We start from the raw sequence: 23,300 nt of genomic DNA, 5'->3' as shown, positions 1-23,300 counted from the left end.
AGACCTATTGAGGAAAGAAATCAAAAAAGATTTTTTTTAGCAGGTACAATAAATAACAACCATTTCTTAATACTTTGTGCAATGTGCTTCGTGCAGGTTTGTTGTCATGCAGGAAAACCAAATCGGGTTCAATGTTCAATTGTTGAGCACTTAAGAATAGCATTTGTAGGAGAATATCTTTTTAGATATTGGTCTGTTTTCACATTAACAAAAAGCTTAGTTTTCTTACAATAGGAGCACAACGTTTGAGCTACAGTTTTAACGGCTACCGTTAAATTTTTTGGTTCAAACGTTGTGCCTCACCTGGGGCCAATGCTATAAACATAAAAAACGAAGTTTTTTCCGTAAAACACGAAGTTTTTACCGTAAAAAGCGAAGAAAAAAAAAGTCCATTGCTATAAACATTCAAAAAATTCCGTTTTTAAGATAAAAACTTCGTTTTTAAATCCAATGCTATAAACGAACAAGGGAATCGCCTTTTCAGATAAAAAATGCGTTTTTTCGAAAAAAAACTTCAGATAGATTTTTGATCTCAATTTTAGATATTTTCTTCGTGATTTTTGGCGGCCATTGTTGGAACAACGTTAGCGCTTCAAAATCATTGAACATTCTTTGTTTGTGTTTTTATGCAGATATTTTATAGATAAAGCTTAAAAGGATTTTGGTAACTTCATAATAAACTAATTACTTAAAATCTGCATTTAATCGATTATTCAGTTCCTTGTTGTTTTTCCTTGTTAGGTTTTCGATAGTAATTTTGGTTAAACAAATTTTTCATAATGTTTGACTAAAGAAAAGTATAAATAGTCAACAAATATGCCATATAATACACAAATACACAACAAAATAATACACAAATACACAACAAAATAAAATGCTGTCTAAAGAACTTAAAATGATACTAGCAATAAAGATTAGAGAAAACAAAGAGGTTCTTCTTGGGAAGCTTGGTATGTTTTAATTAGCAAACTATTTAAATAAAAATATGTATAATTGCATTATATTTTATATATATATATATATATATATATATATATATATATATATATATATATATATATATATATATATATAGGTAAGCTTTTTTAGGTATGATTCCTATTATAAAATAATATATTATTATAGAATATTTAGTATTTTACTATATAAGACTATATTATACTATATATTGATTATTTATTTCATCTACTTTTAGGTCCATCTATTACTATGAGGCATAGAAATAGAATTTGGGAAGACATAATGTCACATTTAAATAGTTTAGGGGCAAAAATTGAAGATATCAATCAGCTACGTAGTAGAGAGTGGGATTATTTGCGAAGAGCTACAATGCAAAATTTTGCTAAGAGTCTAAAAACAGGTATAGTTTTGTTATACATATATATATTTATATATGTCTGTGTGTGTGTATATGTATATATATATATATATATATATATATATATATATATATATATATATATATATATATATATATATATATATATATAATTAAATATTTTTGTATATATATATTATATATACAAATATATATATATATATAATTTTTTTTTTTTAAGGTGCTGCAGGGAGACAACTAACAGAATTAGATAATGTTGTTTTAGACATTATTGACAGGAAGTCAATAAATGTATCTGGAATCGATGTTCCTGATTTTAATATCTCTTTTTGTACAACAGATGATGCATTGTCATCCACTCCCAACCAACTTTCCACTCCCACTGCCACCCTTTCTTCATCAAGTAAAGAAGTAAACTTTACTTTGAAACAATCTTCTGATACAGCTTCTTTTATTTCGTCTATGTCTGGTATATTTTTCTTTGTTGGTTAAGACTAGTTGTGTTATAAAATACATATATATATATATATATATATATATATATATATATATATATATATATATATATATATATATATATATTTCTATTTCTATAGTTTATAGAGTTAATTGATTGTTTATATTAGATGGAAGATTTGATTGTATGTCCTCCCCTAATTTAGACAATACCACTCTTGTTAGTGACAGTTGTCAGATACTTCAAGGTAATGCAATTTATAAATTAATTTTTTTTAAATCTCAGTTGTTTAATTTAGTTAATTGTAGGTTTTAGACTTATAATTATATAACAGACAACATCAATTTGTGCTTAATTTTTACACAACTAGTATTTCCAAAACCATTAAAAACTTCTTATTTTTAAAGGAATCTAAACCACCTTTCTTATTATTTTAGTTAACTGATCTTGTTTTGACACCTAGAATTAAATTTTAGATTCAATTCAAAATAAACCATCAAGGGGGGCATTAAAAAAATTAAAAAGAAAACAAGCTAGAGAAAGTCTCCTGGTAGATGGAAGTTTTAAAAAATTGAAAGTAAGTGTTTTACAGTTAGAAAAAGAAAGATTAAAAAAAGAACAAGAATTAAGAGTAAAACTTCTGAAATTGGACGTTGCTCTCAGACAACAGCAAATTCGAAAAGAAAAGGCTTTAACAATATATTACACAACAGCAACAAAGCTAATGAATGAGAAATTGCAACCTTCAAACCAGCAACATTTTGTAAATACAGAAACGGTATTTTAAAATTAATTTGTAATAATATTTAGTATGACTTTATCATTAACAAATTTTTTGTATTTAGTATAACTTGTAGCTTGTATTTAGTATAGCTTTATCATTAACAAATTTTTTTTGTTTTAGGAGGAAATTCTTGAGCATTAAGAGAAGAGCTACATCATAATTTTATGTTAAATTTCGAAAAATGTTGTATAACTATATTTAAACATTCACCTTGAAGGTATTTAACTGTAAAGCCATGACCAATTACATTTTTTAGTAACAATAAAAATATAACTTCAACCTGAAATTGTTCTTGTTATTTCATTTTTTTTATCACCATTACCTTACAGTAATAAGTTCTGTAAAACTTCACACAAACATTAAGACCAATGCTGTTGCGATGTGAAATAGATACAAGCATCACAACTATATATAACTATATATAAGGTATTGCATTGGCTAGTGGTTGATTTTAAAATTTAAACAAAACAATATCTTTCATATTTTAAATTTATTTTGTAATCTAGTTTAATATTAATACGATCATATCTTAATTTTATGCTATTAAGCATTTTTTACCTTTTTAAAATACTCTTAATAAGAATTGCTCCTAACAACAAAAGCTAACAAATCTCCTAATTTTTTTTTAAGCGTGTTCTATAAAAAAACAAAATACACATACTATATAAAAACAGATATAAACATATATTTTTATGGTCTAATATTTTATAAAAATTTCTTGCATTTATTAAAAAGTCATTGTGTGAATTTTTTTCCAATTTTAATTCAACTAATTTAGGCACAAATCTATGATCCATGTCCAAACTATTTTGATAGATCCTATGCTCTAGAGCAAATTGTATATGAATTTTTAAACAATACTTTTAAGTAAAGTAGTTAAGTAGCTGTAATCGTCTATTCAAAGCTCCATCATTCTGATTTTCTTGAGCTAGATTTTCATCAGCTTGTTCTTCTTCGCGTTCTTCAAAGTCATTACCGTTGTCTCCATGTTGAATACACAAGTTATGGATAACAAATCCACACATGATAAGCTTAGAGGCATCTTCGACCTTATGCAAACGAATTCCAGTTTTCAAAGCATAAAACCTGTTTTTGACAATGCCAAAACATCGCTCAATTATGTTTCTAGTTTTTCTCTGTGCTTTGTTGAAACGTTTTTGAGCTCCGTCTGGATCACCAGGAAAAGGTGGAATTAACCATTCTCGACATGGGTACGCAGAGTCAGCCAAAATTACAGCTCCATTAAATGGAAGCTCTCCAATTTCAAACTTGTTCCATAGGTTACAATTTCTTAGAACCTAATAGTAGTAAAATCACAATATTTAAATTTACTGTAAGTTACATTATAATACATTATATTAGTTAGTCTAAGTTACATTTTAATTAGCAATCATAATAGTTCAAATAGTATGTTCAATATGAACATACCGAAGAATGTCACGTACTAGTTGAATACCCAGCATTAGTGAACTAACAGTTGTAAAATATAACTTAGTGACAGGCTTACATGTGCATCATGCCACCTTCCTGGACTGTTGGTCGATGCATAAAATATGGACGTGTCGGGTCCACATACTGCCATTGCATTTATGCTATGGACATGATGGCGATTGATTAGAGAATCTTCATCTGCTTGAGGAGGGTTAGAAAGGAGTATATGAGACCCATCCAGAACACCACATACGCACGGAAAACCTCCGATTTCCATAAACTTTTGTGGAAGAGTGGAGCAATCATTCGGCCATTTTATGATCTCTTGTCGAATCTAATCTTATAAGATAACAATTTTTCTCTTTACTAAACTTAGTTTTTAATTTTCACACTAAAATAAAAATAATAAGCAACTTTATATGACATTGTAAAACTTCCAATAGTTTTATTAACTTAATACACTAACATTGAAAATAGCTTCTCCTACACTGTATAATACTATAAATTGTGTTGGTAAAGATTCCATGACAGTCTCTGAGAACATGAAAAAAAATATTTGTGCCAATAAAATGAAGAAATACCATTATTTGGAAAAGTACTGAAATGCTTTTATTTCGCTTAGTATAATGTTGCAAATCATCTTTAAGCCTAGTTTCTAAAAAATCTAATACAGCTCTTGGGACTCGATACTGCTCTCGAAAAACGTTGTCAGAAACATCTTCGTTAAAAAAGCGACCATTAAACTAAAATGATATTGAAAAACAAAACAAAAATATAATTTCTGCGCCTATTTGGTATGATTTCTGATTTTGTTCGATAAAAAATCATTAAAAAAAAATATATATATAGTAATTTTAAGTAATGTTTTAAACACCAACCTCTCGAGGCAATCGGTGGCGAAGCTCATTTTCTGCAACTTCGAAATCTAAGTCTTCATCCGAAAAAATTAAATTCATGTTTCTACTTTAATTTTACACAGATTTTTTAAACACCAAATACTAGAATTTAAAAATATTCATAAAAATAGAATAGACAGCACAGCATACTTAATGACTAATTAAATTCATTAAGTAGGCCTAATAAATAAAAGTTACAATAAAAATTACTATTATATTACTACTATATATTACGGATAAAAAAAGTTCGTGAATTTTAGTGACGTTTACGTTTTATGCTTTATAGCAATGGGCGAAAAAAATACAAACAGCGATAAATTCTTCGAGATTACGAACTTTTTTTCGTACGTGAAAAATTGCGTTTTTACGAAAGATTTTTTTTCTCGAAAAAAACTTCGAATTGTTTATAGCATTGGCCCCTGTGTTACACTTTAACTTGACATTTTTTTTACAAAAATAGTTTTATTAATCTTTTATCTGACCAAGTTACTTTATTCTAAAAAGATTATTTTCATGACTTGCAAAGATAATTCAATCGCTTGTTGATGTTATTGTTTTCTCTACCCAGCTCGGCTTTGATTTTGTTATCTCCAATTGATAAGCCCTCACCAACCAGGAGGCCCCAAAATTCTTATAACATGATATTTCACAATGTATAGAGTTCATAACTACAATTCATCTGTTATTAATAGTTAATAATATTGTAGTTAAATATAATAGCGGGACGTCATAAATTGACAGTTGGCCGAATACTTCTTTTGTATCAAAAAAATTTAGGTCATCACAGATGTCATAATGATTAAAAGTACATTACATAGGCAAACTGTTGATGTATTTTATTGAAAATGTTTAGAAATTAAACCAAAAAATGAAAGAAAAAAAAATTTTTTTTTTGATGTTTTTTTTTTTACTAAAAGAAAAAAGAAAAAAAACGAGTTTGTTTTTTTTTTGCTGACTGAAACCTTTAAGTGTAGTATTTAAAGTATCAACAAGTGGTTTTCTTTGAGATTATTTAAAATCTTTATTTTTTTGTTGACTGAATATGTCAATAAAAATTTTTTATAAGTAATAATTATTTGTAAAAAACGGGTTTTTTTTAAAAAAAAAAAATAAGGCCGTCTGGCTTTTTTCTGTTGCAATTTTACTTGCGTTATGCAAAGGGAATCCCCAGCACGTTTGTTTTCTTTTTTCCACGTAGTATACTTGTACCCAGTTTTTTATCACGGAAGTTTTTTAAACTTGAACCAAATCTTTTGTTCGAGTCACCCGGAAGAAAGAAGTAGGATCTCTGTTAAACCTAACCTAAGCTCTACTTTTACTGTTTATTCTTTAAAATGGCACAAACACCTACCATTCACAAAGGCATTGTAAAGTCGGTTCGTATTATTACCATAAGTTGTGTTTTTTCATGGTTTTATAGTTCTTTTGGGTAAGAAAAATTTCTGTTAAAGATCTAACTCACCGTTTTAATGAATCGCATCAGCAGTTGCAATGACCAAGTTGTAATTCACTATCGGTCTATAAACAGCTATCCCTTCATATTTATAGTTAACGTAGGTTATAAGGTGTTCATCTACCAAAATTAAGTTAGAAAAAAAAAGCCTTTACAAAAAATTTGATATTATCGTAAAATTTTTTAACTTGATTACTTAAATGTATAAGCATTGAAATTCTGCAGCAGAACTTATGATTTGATTCTGGACAACGATTTTATGATTAAATGGTATGTTACAGCTTACCATTGCTAAAATCCAGCATCATATACAAGCATGCATTAGATGACAAACTAAATTAATTTCTCTTTTATATATAAAAATTAAATTAAAATTATAAATTGTAAAACTAAATTAAATCATAAAGTGATTGAATTCAAGTCAGTTGAGTATTAATAAATTTTTAAGATTGTTTTATGAAATAAATATGGTGTTGTGGTCATAAAATAATAAAATTTTGAACACTTTTGTATGGATTTTATATGCATAACTTTAAAATTGAAATTTTATATTATACTAGAATTACTTTATTCCATTAAAACTTTAGGTTTTATCAGGTGACAGTGTTGTAATACGTGGTCAACCTAAAGGTGGGCCTCCACCTGAGAAACAACTTGCCCTTTCAAATGTGGTTGCTCCTCGTTTAGCAAGGCGTCCAGTAGGAAATGCTGAAACTACAGCTGATGAGGTGAGGCTATTTGTTCAATTTTTTTTGTTTTTGATTTAACCAGAATTTGTTCACTGTGTTTAACAGTCAAAAGTTGTAAACTTGGTAGACACAGTTATCTTAACTGATATTGACTTCTAAGATGGAGCATTATTCAAAAGATTTGTGGGCCATTTTTAATCACGAATATCTTTAGATATGTTAAAGTATTGAGACAATGATTTGTTAGGTGTTACCAATTAGGTATATTGATTCATAGCCATATGCCTGGGAGAGTCGTGAATTCCTCAGAAAGAAACTTATTGGAAAAGAAATCGAATTTTTTATCGAGTATAAAGTTCCTGGATCTGGAAGAGAATATGGTTGTATTTTCTTAAAATCAAGTAAGTTTGAAGTAATTTTGGACAGTATTAAACAGAAAGGAACAAATCCACAAAAAGTTAAATGGTCTGCTATAATAGCTACACAAAGCAAAAAGGACCTAACATCTAGACTTAAAGTTTTTTTTTTTTTTGGTCCTTGAAAAAAAATTTTAAATGACAAAAGAGTTTTCAACCAAGCAATTAATAAAAAGTATTAACTTTTGTAGTTTCATTCCATTCTACTTAATACTGTCCAATAAGTTTTTTCTTCTACAAAAAGTTTAAAGATTTTTTTTTCTTAGAAGTTCTTTTTACTAATTTTTTAAAATCATCCTTTGTTACGTTTAATTTTTAAATCCCTCGTTGGATTAGGTTGAAGTGTGTACTGGCTGTATCAGCATACCAAATCTTTTTTTTTTTTACTTCAATTATCATTAAGAAAGGAAATTCATAATAATTTACTAATTCATAGAATAGTATCTTTTATCTTTTGCTGTAGCCAAATTTTGTATACAAGTTATGTAAACCAAAAAAGACAATTGTTTAAATGGAATGATATAATACAAAAGTTAAATTTCTTTAATAGGGTCATAGGCTGCAGCTATAATTGTATTCTTTCTTTTTTCTAAAGGTTACATATTTTTGATTTTATCAGATATAGCAGATATAAACACTTTCCCAGTCAGCATGGCTGGCTCTTGCAAAAAATTGCTTCAACCTTATAATACAAAGCATATTTATACTTTAAATACTCAGTAGAACTTTATTGATTTTAGCAACTGATCTACTAATAATTGGGTTTTAACTTTAAAGATTTATGTCATTCTCTATAAAGATTCTTAAAGTTGTTGTTTTTTTTTTATCTAAGGTTCTGGTGAAATGCAAAGCATTACTGAAGAACTTGTATCAGAAGGTTTGGTAGAAGTTCGTCGTGGAGGGATTAAACCATCAGAGTAAAGTTTTAATCTCATGTCATATTTGCTTGTTTACAACAATTTTTTTTAAGGGTTGGCACATTAGAATTTTTATTAAAATGGTAAATCTTTTAAGGAGATTTTTTAATCAATCAGTTTTTCTTAAAATGTCCTGATTTCATAGAACAAAAAACTTGAAAATTAAAGTAGTTGCAGTTAAAGAACATTCATCTTGTGCACAGTTAATCATTATTTAGATGTTGGACACAAAAGAAAAGCTTGATCATAAAGTCATCAATAAAGTGCAATCCTTTTCAGGTAAAGACTCAAAATAAAGCCTATAAGCTGAAATATATGGAAAAAACTCATCGTTGTCTTGTTGATGACAAGGAGTTGTAGGTTGTTATCAGAGATAAAACTACACATTAAAAAAAGAATTTGAAAGAATTTTCAGATCACAGTTTTCATTATGGGAAATGTCATAAAGCTGGCTGAACAAAGTTATGTCAAAAGAAGAATTTCCTAGAAAAATATTTTGTTTACCAGGCTATTTATCAGTGTGGAAATAAAAGCAACTATCTCTATTGGAACTATAAGTGCCAAAAGGTATGCAAAAGAGTATCTGTAGAAATACCTTCCTTCTTTCTATCTGGCCTTTCTTAAGGCTCTCAAGAAACCTTCATTTTTTTGGCCTGATCCAACCTTTTGCTATAATTCCCTTAAGGGTCTAAAGTGCCATAAAGATGACACCAATTATGTGCCAAAAAGCATATTTATCTTCCCAATAGTCTTAATATCTGCCTGGTTGCATTATTAGAGTATTATCACAGTGGTTTTGAAGAAGAGATTTAGAGTGTAAATACTTAAGACAATTTGTATATAAATGGAGTCTTAAAATTCTTCAGAACATCAATTGTACAAAAGCACAATGCAAAATGGGAACTTTGTTCAGCAAAGTGAGAAAATTTATGAGATATTCAAGAATAATTAGGCAGTAATCACTTTCATTAGACTAATATATAAACTTTAAAAAAATGATAAACTTAAAAAACAAATTTGTATGATATTTTTATCATGAAAAATTCTAACGCTCCAGCCCTTATTGATTTGATTTTATCAATAGAAAGAATATCTTTTTTTTTTTCAGTGATCAAACAAAATTGATTGAACTAGAAGACCAAGCTAAAGCAGCAAAGAAAGGAAAATGGTCAGGTGAAACTGCAGTAAGTGTTTTTTATCATGTTATAAGTTCAAAAAGGTATCATAGCTAATAGTACTAGTTATTTGATTTCTTTACTAGTTATTTGATTTCTCCTTCATTTTTGTGTACTTTGTGATATAATTTGTGATTTATAAAAGGATTCTAGATAGAACTCTAAAAAGACTTATTCTATTTCATGTTTATTCTATTTGTTTTACGTGATCATTTTTACTTATAACATGGGTTTTTATGTTTACTTCTAGGAACATATCAGAAATATTACATGGAATATAGAAAATCCTAGACTTTTTGTTGACCAAAAGAAAGGGAAACCCGTAAATGGTACAAGTTACTATATCTAAATTAAAATTAGAATAGTAGTAATAAGAGTACTGAATATTTTGCTAGCTATACAAAATAGTAAATAATTTTCATATCAGTTCAAAAAACATTGTATGCTCCTTTTGTTCATAAATTTTGTTGTTGGTGAACTGTTTTAAACAAACAACAAAATCTTGATCCTTTGAGAGTATACTTACACTAGAATGTTATCTTTTATAGCTGTGATTGAAATGGTTAGGGATGGAAGCACTGTTCGTGCATTTCTTCTTCCTACTTTTGAGTATGTCACAGTGTCTTTTACTGGGATTAAGGTTTTTTTTTTTTGTTGTTTTTTTTTTGTCAATACTCTCATTATAATGTACTAACTTGAGATTTTCACTTAATTTAATTTAGTATATGTAAAAAAAAAAAAAAAAAAAAAAAAGTTTAAAAGTACATTTTTATTTTCAGTGTCCACAGTTTAAGCGTGAAGGTGATGAGGAAGTAGCAGAACCATATGCAATGGAAGCAAAATACTTTACAGATTGTCGCTTGTTGCAAAGAGAAATACAAATTGTCTTTGAGGGTGTTTCTAATCAAAATTTCTTAGGTACCATTATACATCCTGCTGGAAATATTGCTGAATTACTTTTAAGTGAAGGATTTGCAAAATGTGTTGATTGGAGCATGGGTGTACTTTCAGTTGGTCATGAGAAATATAGACAAGCTGAAAAGTATTTCATTTTTTTGTTTTGTTTTTTTTTTTTTTTTTTTATAATAGTTGTTGAGGAGTAACAAACTTATAAATTTAGTAAGAATTAAATTTTACTTTATAAATAGAAAATTTACTTAAAACAGAATAACTAGTGTAACAACAAATTTTAGGTGTAAAAGTAATATACCTTCAATACTTTTTAAATGAAAAGGTTTGCTAAAGAGAAAAAATTGCGTATTTGGAAAGATTACAAGCTGTCCACACCTTCATTAGCCATCAAAGACAAAGAGTTCCATGGCAAAGTAATCATTTTTAAGAGATAATATAGTTTTTTATCATTTCTTAATATAATACTTATATATTTTTACTTTGCAAAATGAAAACATATAAATATTATTGTTAAATATATTCTTGACTTGTTTTAATTCTTTGCTATTTATTTAGGTTGTTGAAATAGTTAATGGTGATGCCATTATGGTCAAGGTTTCAGGTGGTGACCCAAAGAAAATATTTTTCAGTAGTTTACGCCCACCACGTGCCCAGCCAAAGGACGATGGTGTTGTTGAAAATGGACCTTCAAGAGATGGAAAGCGTGGCCGACCCCTTTATGATATTCCATACATGTTTGAAGCCCGAGAGTTTTTGCGTAAGAAGCTAATTGGTAAAAAGGTTCATGTTATTGTTGACTACATAAAACCTGCTGGAGATGGTTACCCAGAACGTCTCTGTGCTACTGTAAAAATTGGAGATATCAATATTGCTGAAGCCATGGTCAGCAAAGGCCTGGCCGGTGCTTTACGTCACCGCCAAGATGATGATCAACGTTCTTCATTTTATGATGATTTACTAGCTGCAGAGAGCAGAGCTGCAAAGAATGGGAAAGGTATACATAGCAAAAAAGAGCCTCCATCACATCGTATTGCTGATTTGTCTGGTGATGTAAGCAAGTCAAAACAATTTTTGCCATTCTTACAAAGAGCTGGCAGATCAGCTGCTATTGTGGAATTTGTAGCAAGTGGATCTAGAATGCGATTGTATTTACCCAAAGAGACTTGTTTGTTGACATTCTTACTTGCTGGAATTTCTTGTCCTCGTGTTAAGTCTGTAAATCCAGCTGGAACACAAATTTCTGAAGATGAGCCTATGGGAGTTGAAGCTTATGCATTGAGTAAAGACATGGTTTTACAAAGAGAGGTAAGTTTTTTGGACATGTATCATAGATTCTTGAAGTATTTTGAATATAACTGTTATGCTTTAATGCATACATTTAAACCCTATAAATGAAATATTACATTATTATTGCTGCATCAAAAAGTATTTAATTTTAAATGTGGCATTGAAAATTAAGTCATTGAATTTAAATTGTCAAATTGGTTTATAATAAATCTATTATTTTACAATAAATTTGGTAAATTAAATCTGCTAAAATGTTTCTAAGCTCAAAAAATCTTCTTACTCTTATTTATTGAGGCCAAACTTTGTATTGTTAGGATCTACCTGCCAAATATGTTATGTTAGTTTTCTAATACTTTACTTGATAAAAAAGCTCAACCATAAGTTTTTTCATTAACTATTATTAAATTTACTTTTAAACCTAAAGAATAGTCCTAGAACGATTCTAAACCAGTTTTATACTGGTTTAGAATCGTTCAAAAGAAATTTGGCTTTTGTTTTAATCTTTTAATTCTGATTATGTTAATATTTGATTGAGTCAATTTTGACCCTTAATGTTTAATTTTAGTTATGCTTTAACTTAGATTTAACCAAAGACTAGTCATAACCAATATTTTTTTTTAAAAAAAAAAACATTTTCAAACTGAATGTGGAAACCTCAATATATATATTAGGTGTATATATATACACCTGAGTGAAGCTTATTTTCTTCTTCTTGGAGTGCAAAAGGTGTGGTCTCCAACTGCTTTACACTGCAATGCAGTGGGCATTCACATCTTCAGTTTCTACATTTGAACTTTCTCCTTCAGATGATAAGCTCTATTCTGGTCCAATCTCTACATACTGCATATCTAGATCCTCCAATCATGCCTGGAATAAAGTTTCTTTTTTTTTAAGCTGCCCATTATTATTATTTTTTACTTGTTAATGTTAGATCTAATCCAACTATTGATCCACACCTTCCTTTTGTCTTGTTGTGTAAGTAAGAAGTATTTGTCTTCTTGAATAGTACTCATGCTCATACCATGAGCCTCATCAAATAAATCACTCAATCTGGAGGTAAAAGCATTCTCTTCTGGGGCCAATGCTATAAACATAAAAAACAAAGTTTTTACTGTAGATAGCGAAGGAAAAAAAGTCTATTGCTATAAACATTCAAAAAATTCTGTTTTTAAGATAAAAACTACGCTATTAAATCCAATGCTATAAACGAACAAGGGAATTGCTTTTTCAGATAAAAAATGCGTTTTTTCGGAAAAAAAAGCTTCAGATTGATTTTTGATCTCTATTTCAGATATTTTCTTCGTGATTTTTAGCTGCCATTCTTGGAGCAATGTTAGTGCTTCAAAATCATTGAAAATTCTTTGTTTGTATTTTTATGTAGATATTTTATAGATAAAACTGAAAAGGATTTTGGTAACTCCATAATAAAGCAATTACTTAAAATCTGCATTTAATTGATTATTCAGTTCCTTGTTGTGTTTTGTTAACAAAGCATGCATGTATTTAACATTCCATGCTTATTTATGTAGGTTTTCAATAGTAATTTTGGTTAAACACATTTTTCTTGTTTGACTAAAGAAAAGTATAAATAGTTGACAAATATGCCATATAATACACAAATACACAACAAAATAAAATATGTCATACAAATATGCCATATAATACACAAATACACAACAAAATAAAATATGCCATATAATACACAAATGCACAACAAAATAAAATATGCCATACAATACACAAATACACAACAAATAAAATTAGCCATATAATACACAAATGCACAACAAAATAAAATGCTGTCTAAAGAACTTAAAAAGTTATTAGCAATAAAGATCAGAGAAAACAAAGAGGTTCTTCTTGGGAAGCTTAGTATGTTTTAATTAGCAAACTATTTAAATAAAAATATGTATAATTACATTATATCTTTTATATATATATATATATATATATATATATATATATATATATATATATATATATATATATATATATATTTACAAATATTATAGTATAAGTATGTAATGTATAGTATATATTAACATAATCTAAGTATGTAATCAATCAATCATATTTCTAAATAAAGATTTTATATTCAAGTTTATATACAAATAGTTATAAACTAATGTGAAGTTAACTACTAATAGTGCTAATGATACATAACAAGGGTAATAATAATGGCAATTTAATCATTATATTCCAAAACAGTAGCAACAGCAAAGATATATTACAATATATTAAATTAACAATGATAACATGATATAATGTATAGTATATATCAATTTTATATGTAATATATAAATACATACATACATACATACATACATACATACATACATACATACATACATACATACATACATACATACATACATACATACATACATACATACATACATACACATTTAATTAAATATTTTTGTATATATATATATAATATATACAAATATATAAATATTTTTAAAGGTGCTGCAGGGAGCTCACAGAATTAGATAATGTTGTTTTAGACATTGTTGACAGAAAGTCAATAAATGTATCTGGAATTGATGTTTAGTGACTTATACGTTTTATGCTTTATAGCAATGGCTGAAAAAAATACTAACAGCGATAAATTCTTCAAGTTTACGCATTTTTTTACCTAAAAATAATTTACTAAAAATTTGCGTTTTTACGAAAGATTTTTTTCTCGAAAAAAACTTCGAATTGTTTATAGCATTGGCCCCTGCTTGCTGAGTTTCAGATTTTCTTTCTTTTTTTTTTTTAGCAAATGCTGTTCTTCAAATGATTGTTTCAATTGCTTTTTATTTGACAATAATTGTGTTCTCTCATAGGAATTCCAACCTTATGCCATAACTTATTAACATATATTAATTGACTTAGATTTTTTTTATATCTATGTGGTGATACAAAAAAAATTCAAGAGCTATAGGCTTATAATCGCTATATATTAGCTATAAACTTACATCCTGTATATATAATAGTAATATAATAGCTATAAGCTTACATCCAGTTAATTAAGCCACAGAACCCCCAAGTGGTTACACCTGGGTTTTAAACCTAGTTGCTATTGATATTTTAATCTAAAATCAAAATAAAATTACATTTTTTAGAAATGAAACATACTTTTCATTCAAATTTGGATTTATATTGCAGAATGATAATTGATTTTAATAAGTTTATTCAGATTACCCTGTGTATTTACATTTATTAAATATCATTTAGGGTTAACATATAACCTAAAAATGCTAGATGAAATCTTACACAAAGCTACACAGTATAGTAATCATGGTATTATAATCAGATTTCTTTTATCAAATCAGAAGTTTAACTAAAAATTGATTTAAAAAATACAGTAAGTTGTCTGTCATTGTCAATTACTACCTAATATGGGCTCATTTAGACAAAACTTAAAAACTTTAAGTATTGTCTAAATGAGCCCATATTAGGTAATAGCTATATATATATATATATATATATATATATATATATATATATATATATATATATATATATATATATATATATATATATATATATATATATATATATATAAACGAACAAAATGGCAGGGCAGCATAATCAAAACTTAAACTGAAAATATATATATATATTAAAGAAAAAATTAATGGATGAGAATGAATCAGATGTACAGTACTGTGAATATGTTTTAGACCACTTACATTTTTTCAAAAAATCCCGGAGAATTCTTCTCTGATATTTAAGTTTGTAGTTCTATATTATAAACTAAGTAAAACACAATAACGAACAATAACAAACTTTTTAATATCGAACTTCATAAAAAACTCTTAATATCTACTATGTTCTCCTTTTGCCTTAATCACAGCCGATATTCACCGGGGAATAGATTCATACAAATTAGTTATAACATTTTGGGGAGTATGTTCAACTTTCTTTCTGTCCAGGTAATCCCAAATATGCTTAATTATATTCAAACCTGGACTCTGGGGAGGCCAGATCATAAATTCCAGTACTTGTTCCTCTGCCATTTCATTTAAATAATTTTTTGCCACTCGGGAACAATGTTTTGGGTCATTGTCCTGTTGCAGAATAAAATTATGACCAATTAGTCTCACTCCAGATGATACAACATGGTGCCTTGGGATATCCACATAATGTTCCCTGGTGAGTAGCCCCTCTATTTTGATCAAATCACCTTCTCCAGATGAAGATAAACAGCCCCAAACTTGTAAAGAGCCTCCTCCGTGTTTAATAGTAGGGTTTAAACACTCGGGCTGATAGGCTTCTCCAATTCTTCTTTGAACATATTAGCATCTTTTTGTTCCAAAAATTTCGATAGTGGACTCATCGGTGTGCAGAACCTGTTTAAACATTTCCTGGGCCCAATCTTTGTGTTGTTTCACATATTTAAGTCGTTTTTCTTTATTGCCACACTGTAATAATGGTTTTCAAGTTGCAACACACCCTCTTAATCTCGATTTGAGTAGGTGTTGTCAAATACAAGAAGAGCTGACATTTTTCCCAGTTTCTTAAAGAAAGGGTTTTTAAATATTTATTGTCATCTTTTGTTAGCTTAGGAGGTCTACCACTTTTCTTTCTATCTTCAAGGAGCCAGTTTCTCTAAACTTTTTAATGATTTCTGTAATAGCAGTATTTGAATTTCCTGTTTTGGATGAAATTTGGCGCTGTGAATAACTTTCTTCATGGAGTTCATTAACTTTTTGTCTCTATTAAAGATATTTTACCCACTTAATTTATCCAAAAATGCAAACTAATAACTTTGTTTAATTATTTTTAACTATTTATTTAACTGTGTTCATAAAAAATAACAATTTTTTAAGAATGTACCAAAACCCATAACTATTGTACTAAATTCATTCTATGACTGCACTTTATACTGTCAAAAACAATAAATGAAGGAGTATGAACCCAAATCAGTTTAAACCAGTTTATTTTTATTTCTTATATAGATGAACACTTGGTCGGTAGTTATTATGACACATCATTTTAATAAATAAACAAATCCCTCATGTTCCCCCATCAATTTTATTTATTTATTCAAAATAGCATACTCTTTCAACTTTTCTTATATATTATTAAGCTTAAATACACTTTTAAAAAATTACTTAGGAAAAAAAATTGTGAATACGTCTAATTATACAAGTGGTCTGAAACATATTGACAGTACTGTATATTCAATGTAGCTCTTTCTAGAAAAACAATAAGAAAAAATCACAAACTACAAACATTACATTTTGTGACACCAAACCTTTTGTGTCATTAGATTTCTTTACAATGTAAATTTTCACAGTTCATAAAAATGTATTTGTATTGTAAATATTTATAGTTGTTCTTTTTAACAAAAGAATTAAAAGTAATACTTTTAAATAAATCAAAATGTTTTACTTAATCAAAAATTTTTTTAAGGTGGAGGTAGAAGTTGAGAGCATTGATAAAGGTGGTAACTTTGTGGGATGGTTGTTTGTTGGAAATGTCAATCTTTCTGTCTGTTTGGTCGAAAAAGGCTTAGCTAAAGTTCACTTCTCTGCTGAGAAGTCTGCTTATTATAAGGAGTTACAAAATGCTGAGGAAATTGTTAAAGCTAAGAGGCAAGGAGTTTGGCAGGGATATGTTGAAGAAGTCCGTGAAAATAATGTTGTTGAAGATTCAGCAGAAAGAAAACCCACATACAAAAAAGTATATTTTCTATAAATTTTTTTTTTTTCTTTTTTGTATTATCTTGTGTATGTTATTATTTTTTTCAGTTAATAAAGTTTGTGGCCATATAAGATAAAACTTAATTCAGATAACAATAACCAGTCCTTAATGCTTGTTTTCTTTCTTTTAAAGGTAATTGTAACAGAAGTAATTCGTGGTACAGATTTCTGGGCTCAACACATTGACAATGGTAACTTTTAAAACTCTTTAAACCCCTTTTAACAAAAATCTGTACAGTTGATGAAGGTAATGAGGATTTGATTATGTGTTAAACTGTTAAAAATACTTTTCATTTTCAGCTAAAGCATTTGAACAAATGCAACAACAGCTAAGAACAGATTTAGTCGACAATCCCCCTCTACCTGGATCATTGGTTCCTAGAAAGGGAGAGCTTGTTGCTTCTCTCTTTCTTGATGGATTATGGTACATTGAAAATTTTTTCTGGATCAAATGCTATTTTATAAATTTAAATGTTTATACCAGTTGCTGATTGAAGTCAAACTTCTAATTCTATAAGATCTATTAAGGTCAATAAGAACAATTAGTACTTGTCTTATCCTGCCTATAATGGTTTTAAAAATCTACTTTAGTAAGTACCTTAAGTGTATAAAGGTGAGTTTCCACTCATCTGTTTTTGCTACGGGAAAGGGAAAGGGAAGGAAAAATCAATCACGTGAGCGTGCACAGTTAGTAATTTAATTTTGAAAATTAATCACTGCACATGCTCAAGTGATTAATTTTCCCATCCCTTTCCCTTTCCCGTAGCAAAAACGGATGAGTGGAAGCTCACCTTAAGTTTAATGGCAGTACTTTTATTAAATATTTTTATTGAATATTAAAACTATTTGTTAAAAACACTCATCTAGTCTTGAAATACATATATGATTTTTACAATTTTTTAAATTAGGTATCGTGCTCGAATTGAGAAAGTTGAAACAGCAGAAAAAGTTCATGTTTTATATATTGATTATGGCAACGTAAGACAATTAATTTTTATAATTTTTTTAAAAATGTTTAAAAATTCATTTCATTAACGAGATTTTTTTTTTTTCAGCGTGAAATTATTTCCTCCACAAAATTGGCTTCGCTGCCCTCAAATTACTTGAGGTAAAATATTTTTTAAATGATATTTTTGTTTTGGTGTCTCAAGTTTCGAATAAGTTAGGTTTGAAATTTTAGTTGATACTTCAAATTATTTCTTTCAGCTTCCCCCCTCAAGCTCGTGAATACACACTTGCATGTTTAAAGGTACCACAAGATGTAAGTATGCTTGATGTTTTACAGAAAAGGAATTTTTTACATATTTTTTTAAGTGGGCTGTATGAGCATAATAACTATGAAAATGTTGTATTTTGGTATTCAGCAAATATTACATTTTTCAGTATTCAGTAAATTTTAGCCTTTTAATCAAAGTTTTTCATGGTTCCACAATACCAATTGATGACGTACATCTTTCGATGACTTATTAGAAAAAATTATTCGCCAGAATTGATAATAATTGTTTGATAGAATACATTTCAAAGGTTTTTTCAGAGATTGTTTTAATATTTAGGAGGACAATGTTGAAGATCTCAGTCGAATGTTTGCTAAAGAAGCTTTGGTAAGATTGATATTTTAAAAATTAAACTTTTTGTTCTGTTTAGAACTAGCATTTAAAATAATTTTAAATTTATATTATCAAACGAAATTTTTTAAAATCATTTTTCTTTTTAAAAAAATATATAAAGAAGATAGTAATAAGCTAACTATAATGAAAAGATTGTAAACAAAATCTCATAATTTGCAGTATATTGTATATGGGTGCATGAAAATTATGATGAGCAAAAAACAATTTCTATCCGGGCGATTTTTCCATAAGCTTCATAATTATTTGGTATTCACAGCAAATGTCCGAAATGTATTATTGAAGTTTTATACGTCATCTGCATACTTTCTATGCTTTTGTATATATACCAATTCACTCTTTAATTCTTTCTTTAAATTAAAGTTTCACTTTTTTTTTTCTATTTCTAGAACAAAGAGTTTTCACTTAACATTGAATACAAAGTTAATGGTCAAGAATTTGTCTCGTTAACCAACGTAGACACTAAGCAAGACCTAGCGAGCGTGTTACTTGCGTATGGCGTTGTAATGGTTGAAAATCGTAGAGAGAAACGCTTAAGCAAGCTAGTCAATGAATATAATCTTGCTCAAGATAAGGCGAGAAAAGCTAGAGTAAGTTCCTTTCTGAAATTTACGCACTAATTTAAGATTTACATTTTAGTGATGTAGGTTCATTTTAAGCACTTAAACTTTTACAATTTTAGGTACTTTTAGGTTTATATTTATTTTAAAATGCAAACTAATTTTTATTTAGTTAAACATTTGGCGATATGGTGATTTCACCGAAGATGATGCCCCAGAGTTTGGTGTTTAATAGCAATTTCTTTTCATGATAATCGGACTCAGTTAAAAAACCTATAGTGTATGTGAACTCATTCTAATTGAAATAAATAAATTGATGGACCCAGTTACTTGTTGCTATAGTTTAGATTTAATAGAAATTACTGCGTCAAAGAAGAAGGAAAAAATTTTTATTAATGAATTTATATGAAATTTATATGAAATTTTTCGGTATTTATTTTACGCAGCTCACAAATGGTTTATATTTTTGCTATATTTTTAATTAATTTAAAAGCTGTTTTTAAAAAGTATTCAGCGATGGAATCAGGCGAAGTTTCTTATTGGTTATCTTACTGGTTGTTGTTTATCCTTTTTTGGAATTGTTTTTCTTTCTTTTTTTAACATTTTCAGCGTTATATTTCTAAATATTTTTGTCTGAATGAGCGTCATATTTATTGTTAGCGTAGTATTTTTACAATGCATATTTGTTTTTATCTAAGATTTATTTGGCAGTCTAAAAGATTATTTAGGAGTCTGGTAATTACCCTAAAGTTTCTTTACTAGCTCCTACAACTTTTTTCGTAGAGAACTTTTCCGAAATAGAAAACATGTTGGAGAAAATGATGTTTTCGAAAAATAACTTCGCACGAAGTTAATTTTTTATTATTTTTGAAGATATCCTTAACTTTGGAATAAAAAATCCTCCCTTGCTCTAATTTGCAGCAGCCGATGTTTTTTAGTGTCACTAACTTATATGAGAAAGCTGCTCAATTTTATAATATAGTTTCTATTAGCCGTTACTCTTTTGCCTGTGTAATTCAAATATTAAAACCAGGGGCCAGTGTTATAAACATAAAAAACGAAGTTTTTACCGTAAAAAGCGAAGAAAAAAAAGTCCATTGCTATAAACATTCAAAAAATTCCGTTTTTAAGATAAAAACTTCGCTATTAAATCCAATGCTATAAACGAACCAGGGAATCGCCTTTTCAGATAAAAATTACGTTTTTTCGAAAAAAAAACTTCAGATAAATTTTTGATCTCAATTTTAGATATTTTCTTCGTGATTTTTGGCGGCCATTCTTGGAACAACGTTAGTGCTTCAAAATCATTGAACATTCTTTGTGTTTTTATGTAGAATTTTTATAGATTAAACTGAAAAGGATTTTGGTAACTCCATGATAAAGCAATTACTTAAAATCTGCATTTAATTGATTATTCAGTTCCTTGTTGTGTTTCGTTAGCAATGCATGCATGAGTTTAACATTCCATGCTTATTTATGTAGGTTCTCCATAGCTATTTTGGTTAAACAAATTTTTCATAGTGTTTGGCTAAAGAAAAGTAAATAGTCGACAAATATGCCATATAATACACAAATACACAACAAAATAAAATATACCATAATACACAAATACACAACAAAATAAAATGCTGTCTAAAGAACTTAAAATGTTACTAGCAATAAAGATCAAAGAAAACAAAGAGGTTCTTCTTGGGAAGCTTAGTATGTTTTAATTAGCAAACTATTTTAATAAAAGTATGTATAATTACATGAATATATATATATATATATATATATATATATATATATATATATATATATATATATATATATATATATATATATATATACTTACAATAGTTTTATTAACTTAATACACTAACATTGAAAATAGCTTCTCCTATACTGTGTATAACATGACAGCCTCAGAGAACATGAAAAAAAACATTTGTGCCAATAAAATGAAGAAATGCCATTATCTGGAAACGTACTGAAATGCTTTTATTTCGCTTAGTGCAATGTTGCAAATCATCTTTGAGCCTAGTTTCTAAAAATCTAATAAAGCTCTTGGGACTTGATACTGCTCTCGTAAAAACGTTGTTAGAAACATCTTCGTTAAAAAAGCGGCCATTAAACTAAAATGAAATTGAAAAACAAAACAAATATATAATTTCTGAGCCTATTTAGTATGATTTCTGACTTTATTCGATAAAAAATCATTAAAAAAACATCAAAATTTAGTAATTTTAAGTAATGTTTTAAACACCACCTCTCGAGGCAATCGGTGGTGAAGCTCATTTTCTTCAACTTCGAAATCTAAGTCTTCATCCGAAAAAATTAAATCCATGTTCCTATTTTAATTTTACACAGTTTTTTTAAACACCAAATACTAGAATGTAAAAATATTTATAAAAATAGAATAGACAGCACAGCCTGCTTAATAACTAATAAAGTTTATTAAGTAGGCCTACTAAATAAAAATTAAAATAAAAGTTGCTATCAATAACGCATTTCGGATAAAAAAAGTGCGTGAATTTTAGTGACGTATACGTTTTATGCTTTATAGCAATGACCGAAAAAATTACAAACAGCGATAAATTCTTCGAGTTTACGCATTTTTTTACGAAAAAGTAATTTACTTAAAAAATTGCGTTTTTACGAAAGATTTTTTTTCTCGAAAAAAACTTCGAAATGTTTATAGCATTGGCCCCAGGTGTACTTTCTCTGCATCTATCTACATCTTACTAGATATCTACCCTATCTACATCAAACGTATCTTTTCGATAGCAAGAGCAACTAAATTCTCAGCACAATATGATTTTACCTGTTCATACTATTTTTCATTTACTCATCCTATTAGAGGAAAGCTGTATAAGCTAATATCAGATGGAATTTAAATCACTTTTTACAAAATAACAAAAAGCCCTTATTTGACAGAAAAAGATTGAACATTCTGTCCTTTTTTAAAAATTTTTTAAAGTTTCTACTTAACACGTAATGAGCGACATACACGAAAACTATTTTTTAATTGCGCTGTTCAAGTTAAAGAAGTTCTATTAGTTTTGTAAACTTTTTCCTGAATCTATTGATTGATTTTTTTTAACCCCTTGGCTTTGAATCTACCAATTAAACTGTTGAATGGCCTGTGCATATCTCAAGAGCCAAAAAGAGTATTATTGAGGTTGATGTTTGGCAAATGGAAGCTAACCCTACGATGGTTTCCTTCAACACACAAAGCGTAAAAGATTATTCGGTAACGATGACTTTTCTATTTTATTTTTAAAAATGCTCTTTTACCAGTCATTAATCATTAATTGTGATAAATTGAGTGGATTAAAATTGCACCAAGGCATGATAAGAACTTTAGGAGTTCTTGTTATGCCTTTTTTGTAATTTTTTATTTATTTATTATTTATTATAACTTTTTGTATAATTGATGAGAAAAAAATTCTGTAGTTTTTAATTCATCTTTATAGAGTGTATTTTGAGGCTATGAAAAAGAAGGACGTTGAATGTCGTATGAAATATCTAATTTAGGATGTTATGGGGAGAAAGACACATTGTACCTCGGCTGAACTCTTAACAATTTTTCAACACAAAAACAGTGAAAAGTCATTTGAAGAGATTTCAAGATAAGTATGTGGTTCTGTTGAAATGCTACAGAATGCTTTTAAACTACAAAAA

At 28.1% G+C, this 23,300-nt stretch overlaps 2 protein-coding genes across 6 annotated transcripts; both read left to right on the top strand.

Moving 5' to 3' along the window:
• The first annotated feature begins 516 nt into the window (after positions 1-516).
• LOC149891560 (uncharacterized) lies at positions 517-2,866 on the top strand. 5 transcript variants are annotated; one of them, XR_016449917.1, is made up of 6 exons: positions 517-950; positions 1,196-1,360; positions 1,560-1,750; positions 1,966-2,043; positions 2,273-2,574; positions 2,701-2,866. XR_016449917.1 is itself a non-coding variant. In XM_090079141.1 (6 exons), exons 1-6 carry the CDS (start codon positions 875-877, stop codon positions 2,719-2,721), a joined length of 855 nt encoding a protein of 284 aa, XP_089935267.1. In that variant the 5' UTR covers positions 517-874; the 3' UTR covers positions 2,722-2,866. The 5 variants fall into 5 exon arrangements, 4 of the variants coding, with proteins under 4 accessions (XP_089935267.1, XP_089935266.1, XP_089935269.1 ...); XM_090079141.1 differs by having other exon boundaries at positions 1,560-1,808; positions 2,002-2,043; XM_090079140.1 differs by having other exon boundaries at positions 1,560-1,808.
• Positions 2,867-6,100: 3,234 nt separating this feature from the next.
• Positions 6,101-19,958, top strand: LOC145197263 (staphylococcal nuclease domain-containing protein 1-like). Its single transcript, XM_090079134.1, has 19 exons — positions 6,101-6,283; positions 6,948-7,088; positions 7,327-7,450; positions 8,298-8,382; positions 9,491-9,566; positions 9,808-9,886; positions 10,106-10,197; positions 10,337-10,599; positions 10,792-10,882; positions 11,025-11,774; positions 17,163-17,432; positions 17,586-17,643; positions 17,753-17,876; positions 18,361-18,430; positions 18,508-18,560; positions 18,659-18,713; positions 19,006-19,053; positions 19,467-19,667; positions 19,810-19,958. The coding sequence occupies exons 1-19, from the start codon at positions 6,242-6,244 to the stop codon at positions 19,867-19,869; spliced, it is 2,682 nt and encodes an 893-aa protein (XP_089935260.1). The 5' UTR covers positions 6,101-6,241; the 3' UTR covers positions 19,870-19,958.
• The last annotated feature ends 3,342 nt before the right edge of the window (positions 19,959-23,300 follow it).

This window comes from Hydra viridissima, unplaced genomic scaffold, assembly GCF_058129835.1.
Source record: "Hydra viridissima isolate aposymbiotic clone 2 unplaced genomic scaffold, HvirCarnegie_v1 scaffold_2, whole genome shotgun sequence".
In the NCBI taxonomy this organism is placed as follows: domain Eukaryota; kingdom Metazoa; phylum Cnidaria; class Hydrozoa; order Anthoathecata; family Hydridae; genus Hydra; species Hydra viridissima.
The sequence above is the reverse complement of the archived record's forward strand: the minus strand, read 5'-3'. Positions and strand labels throughout refer to the sequence as shown.

Bases quoted from the DNA above. Each gene is read 5' to 3' on its own strand.
- LOC149891560 (XM_090079140.1), top strand. From the start codon at position 875: ATGCTGTCTAAAGAACTTAAAATGATACTAGCAATAAAGATTAGAGAA. The intron at 951-1,195 runs GTATGTTTTAAT...ATCTACTTTTAG, and splicing joins GGTTCTTCTTGGGAAGCTTG to GTCCATCTATTACTATGAGG. The intron at 1,809-1,965 runs GTATATTTTTCT...TGTTTATATTAG, and splicing joins TTTTATTTCGTCTATGTCTG to ATGGAAGATTTGATTGTATG.
- LOC145197263 (XM_090079134.1), top strand. From the start codon at position 6,242: ATGGCACAAACACCTACCATTCACAAAGGCATTGTAAAGTCG. The intron at 11,775-17,162 runs GTAAGTTTTTTG...AATTTTTTTAAG, and splicing joins ACATGGTTTTACAAAGAGAG to GTGGAGGTAGAAGTTGAGAG. The intron at 17,644-17,752 runs GTAACTTTTAAA...TTTCATTTTCAG, and splicing joins GGCTCAACACATTGACAATG to CTAAAGCATTTGAACAAATG.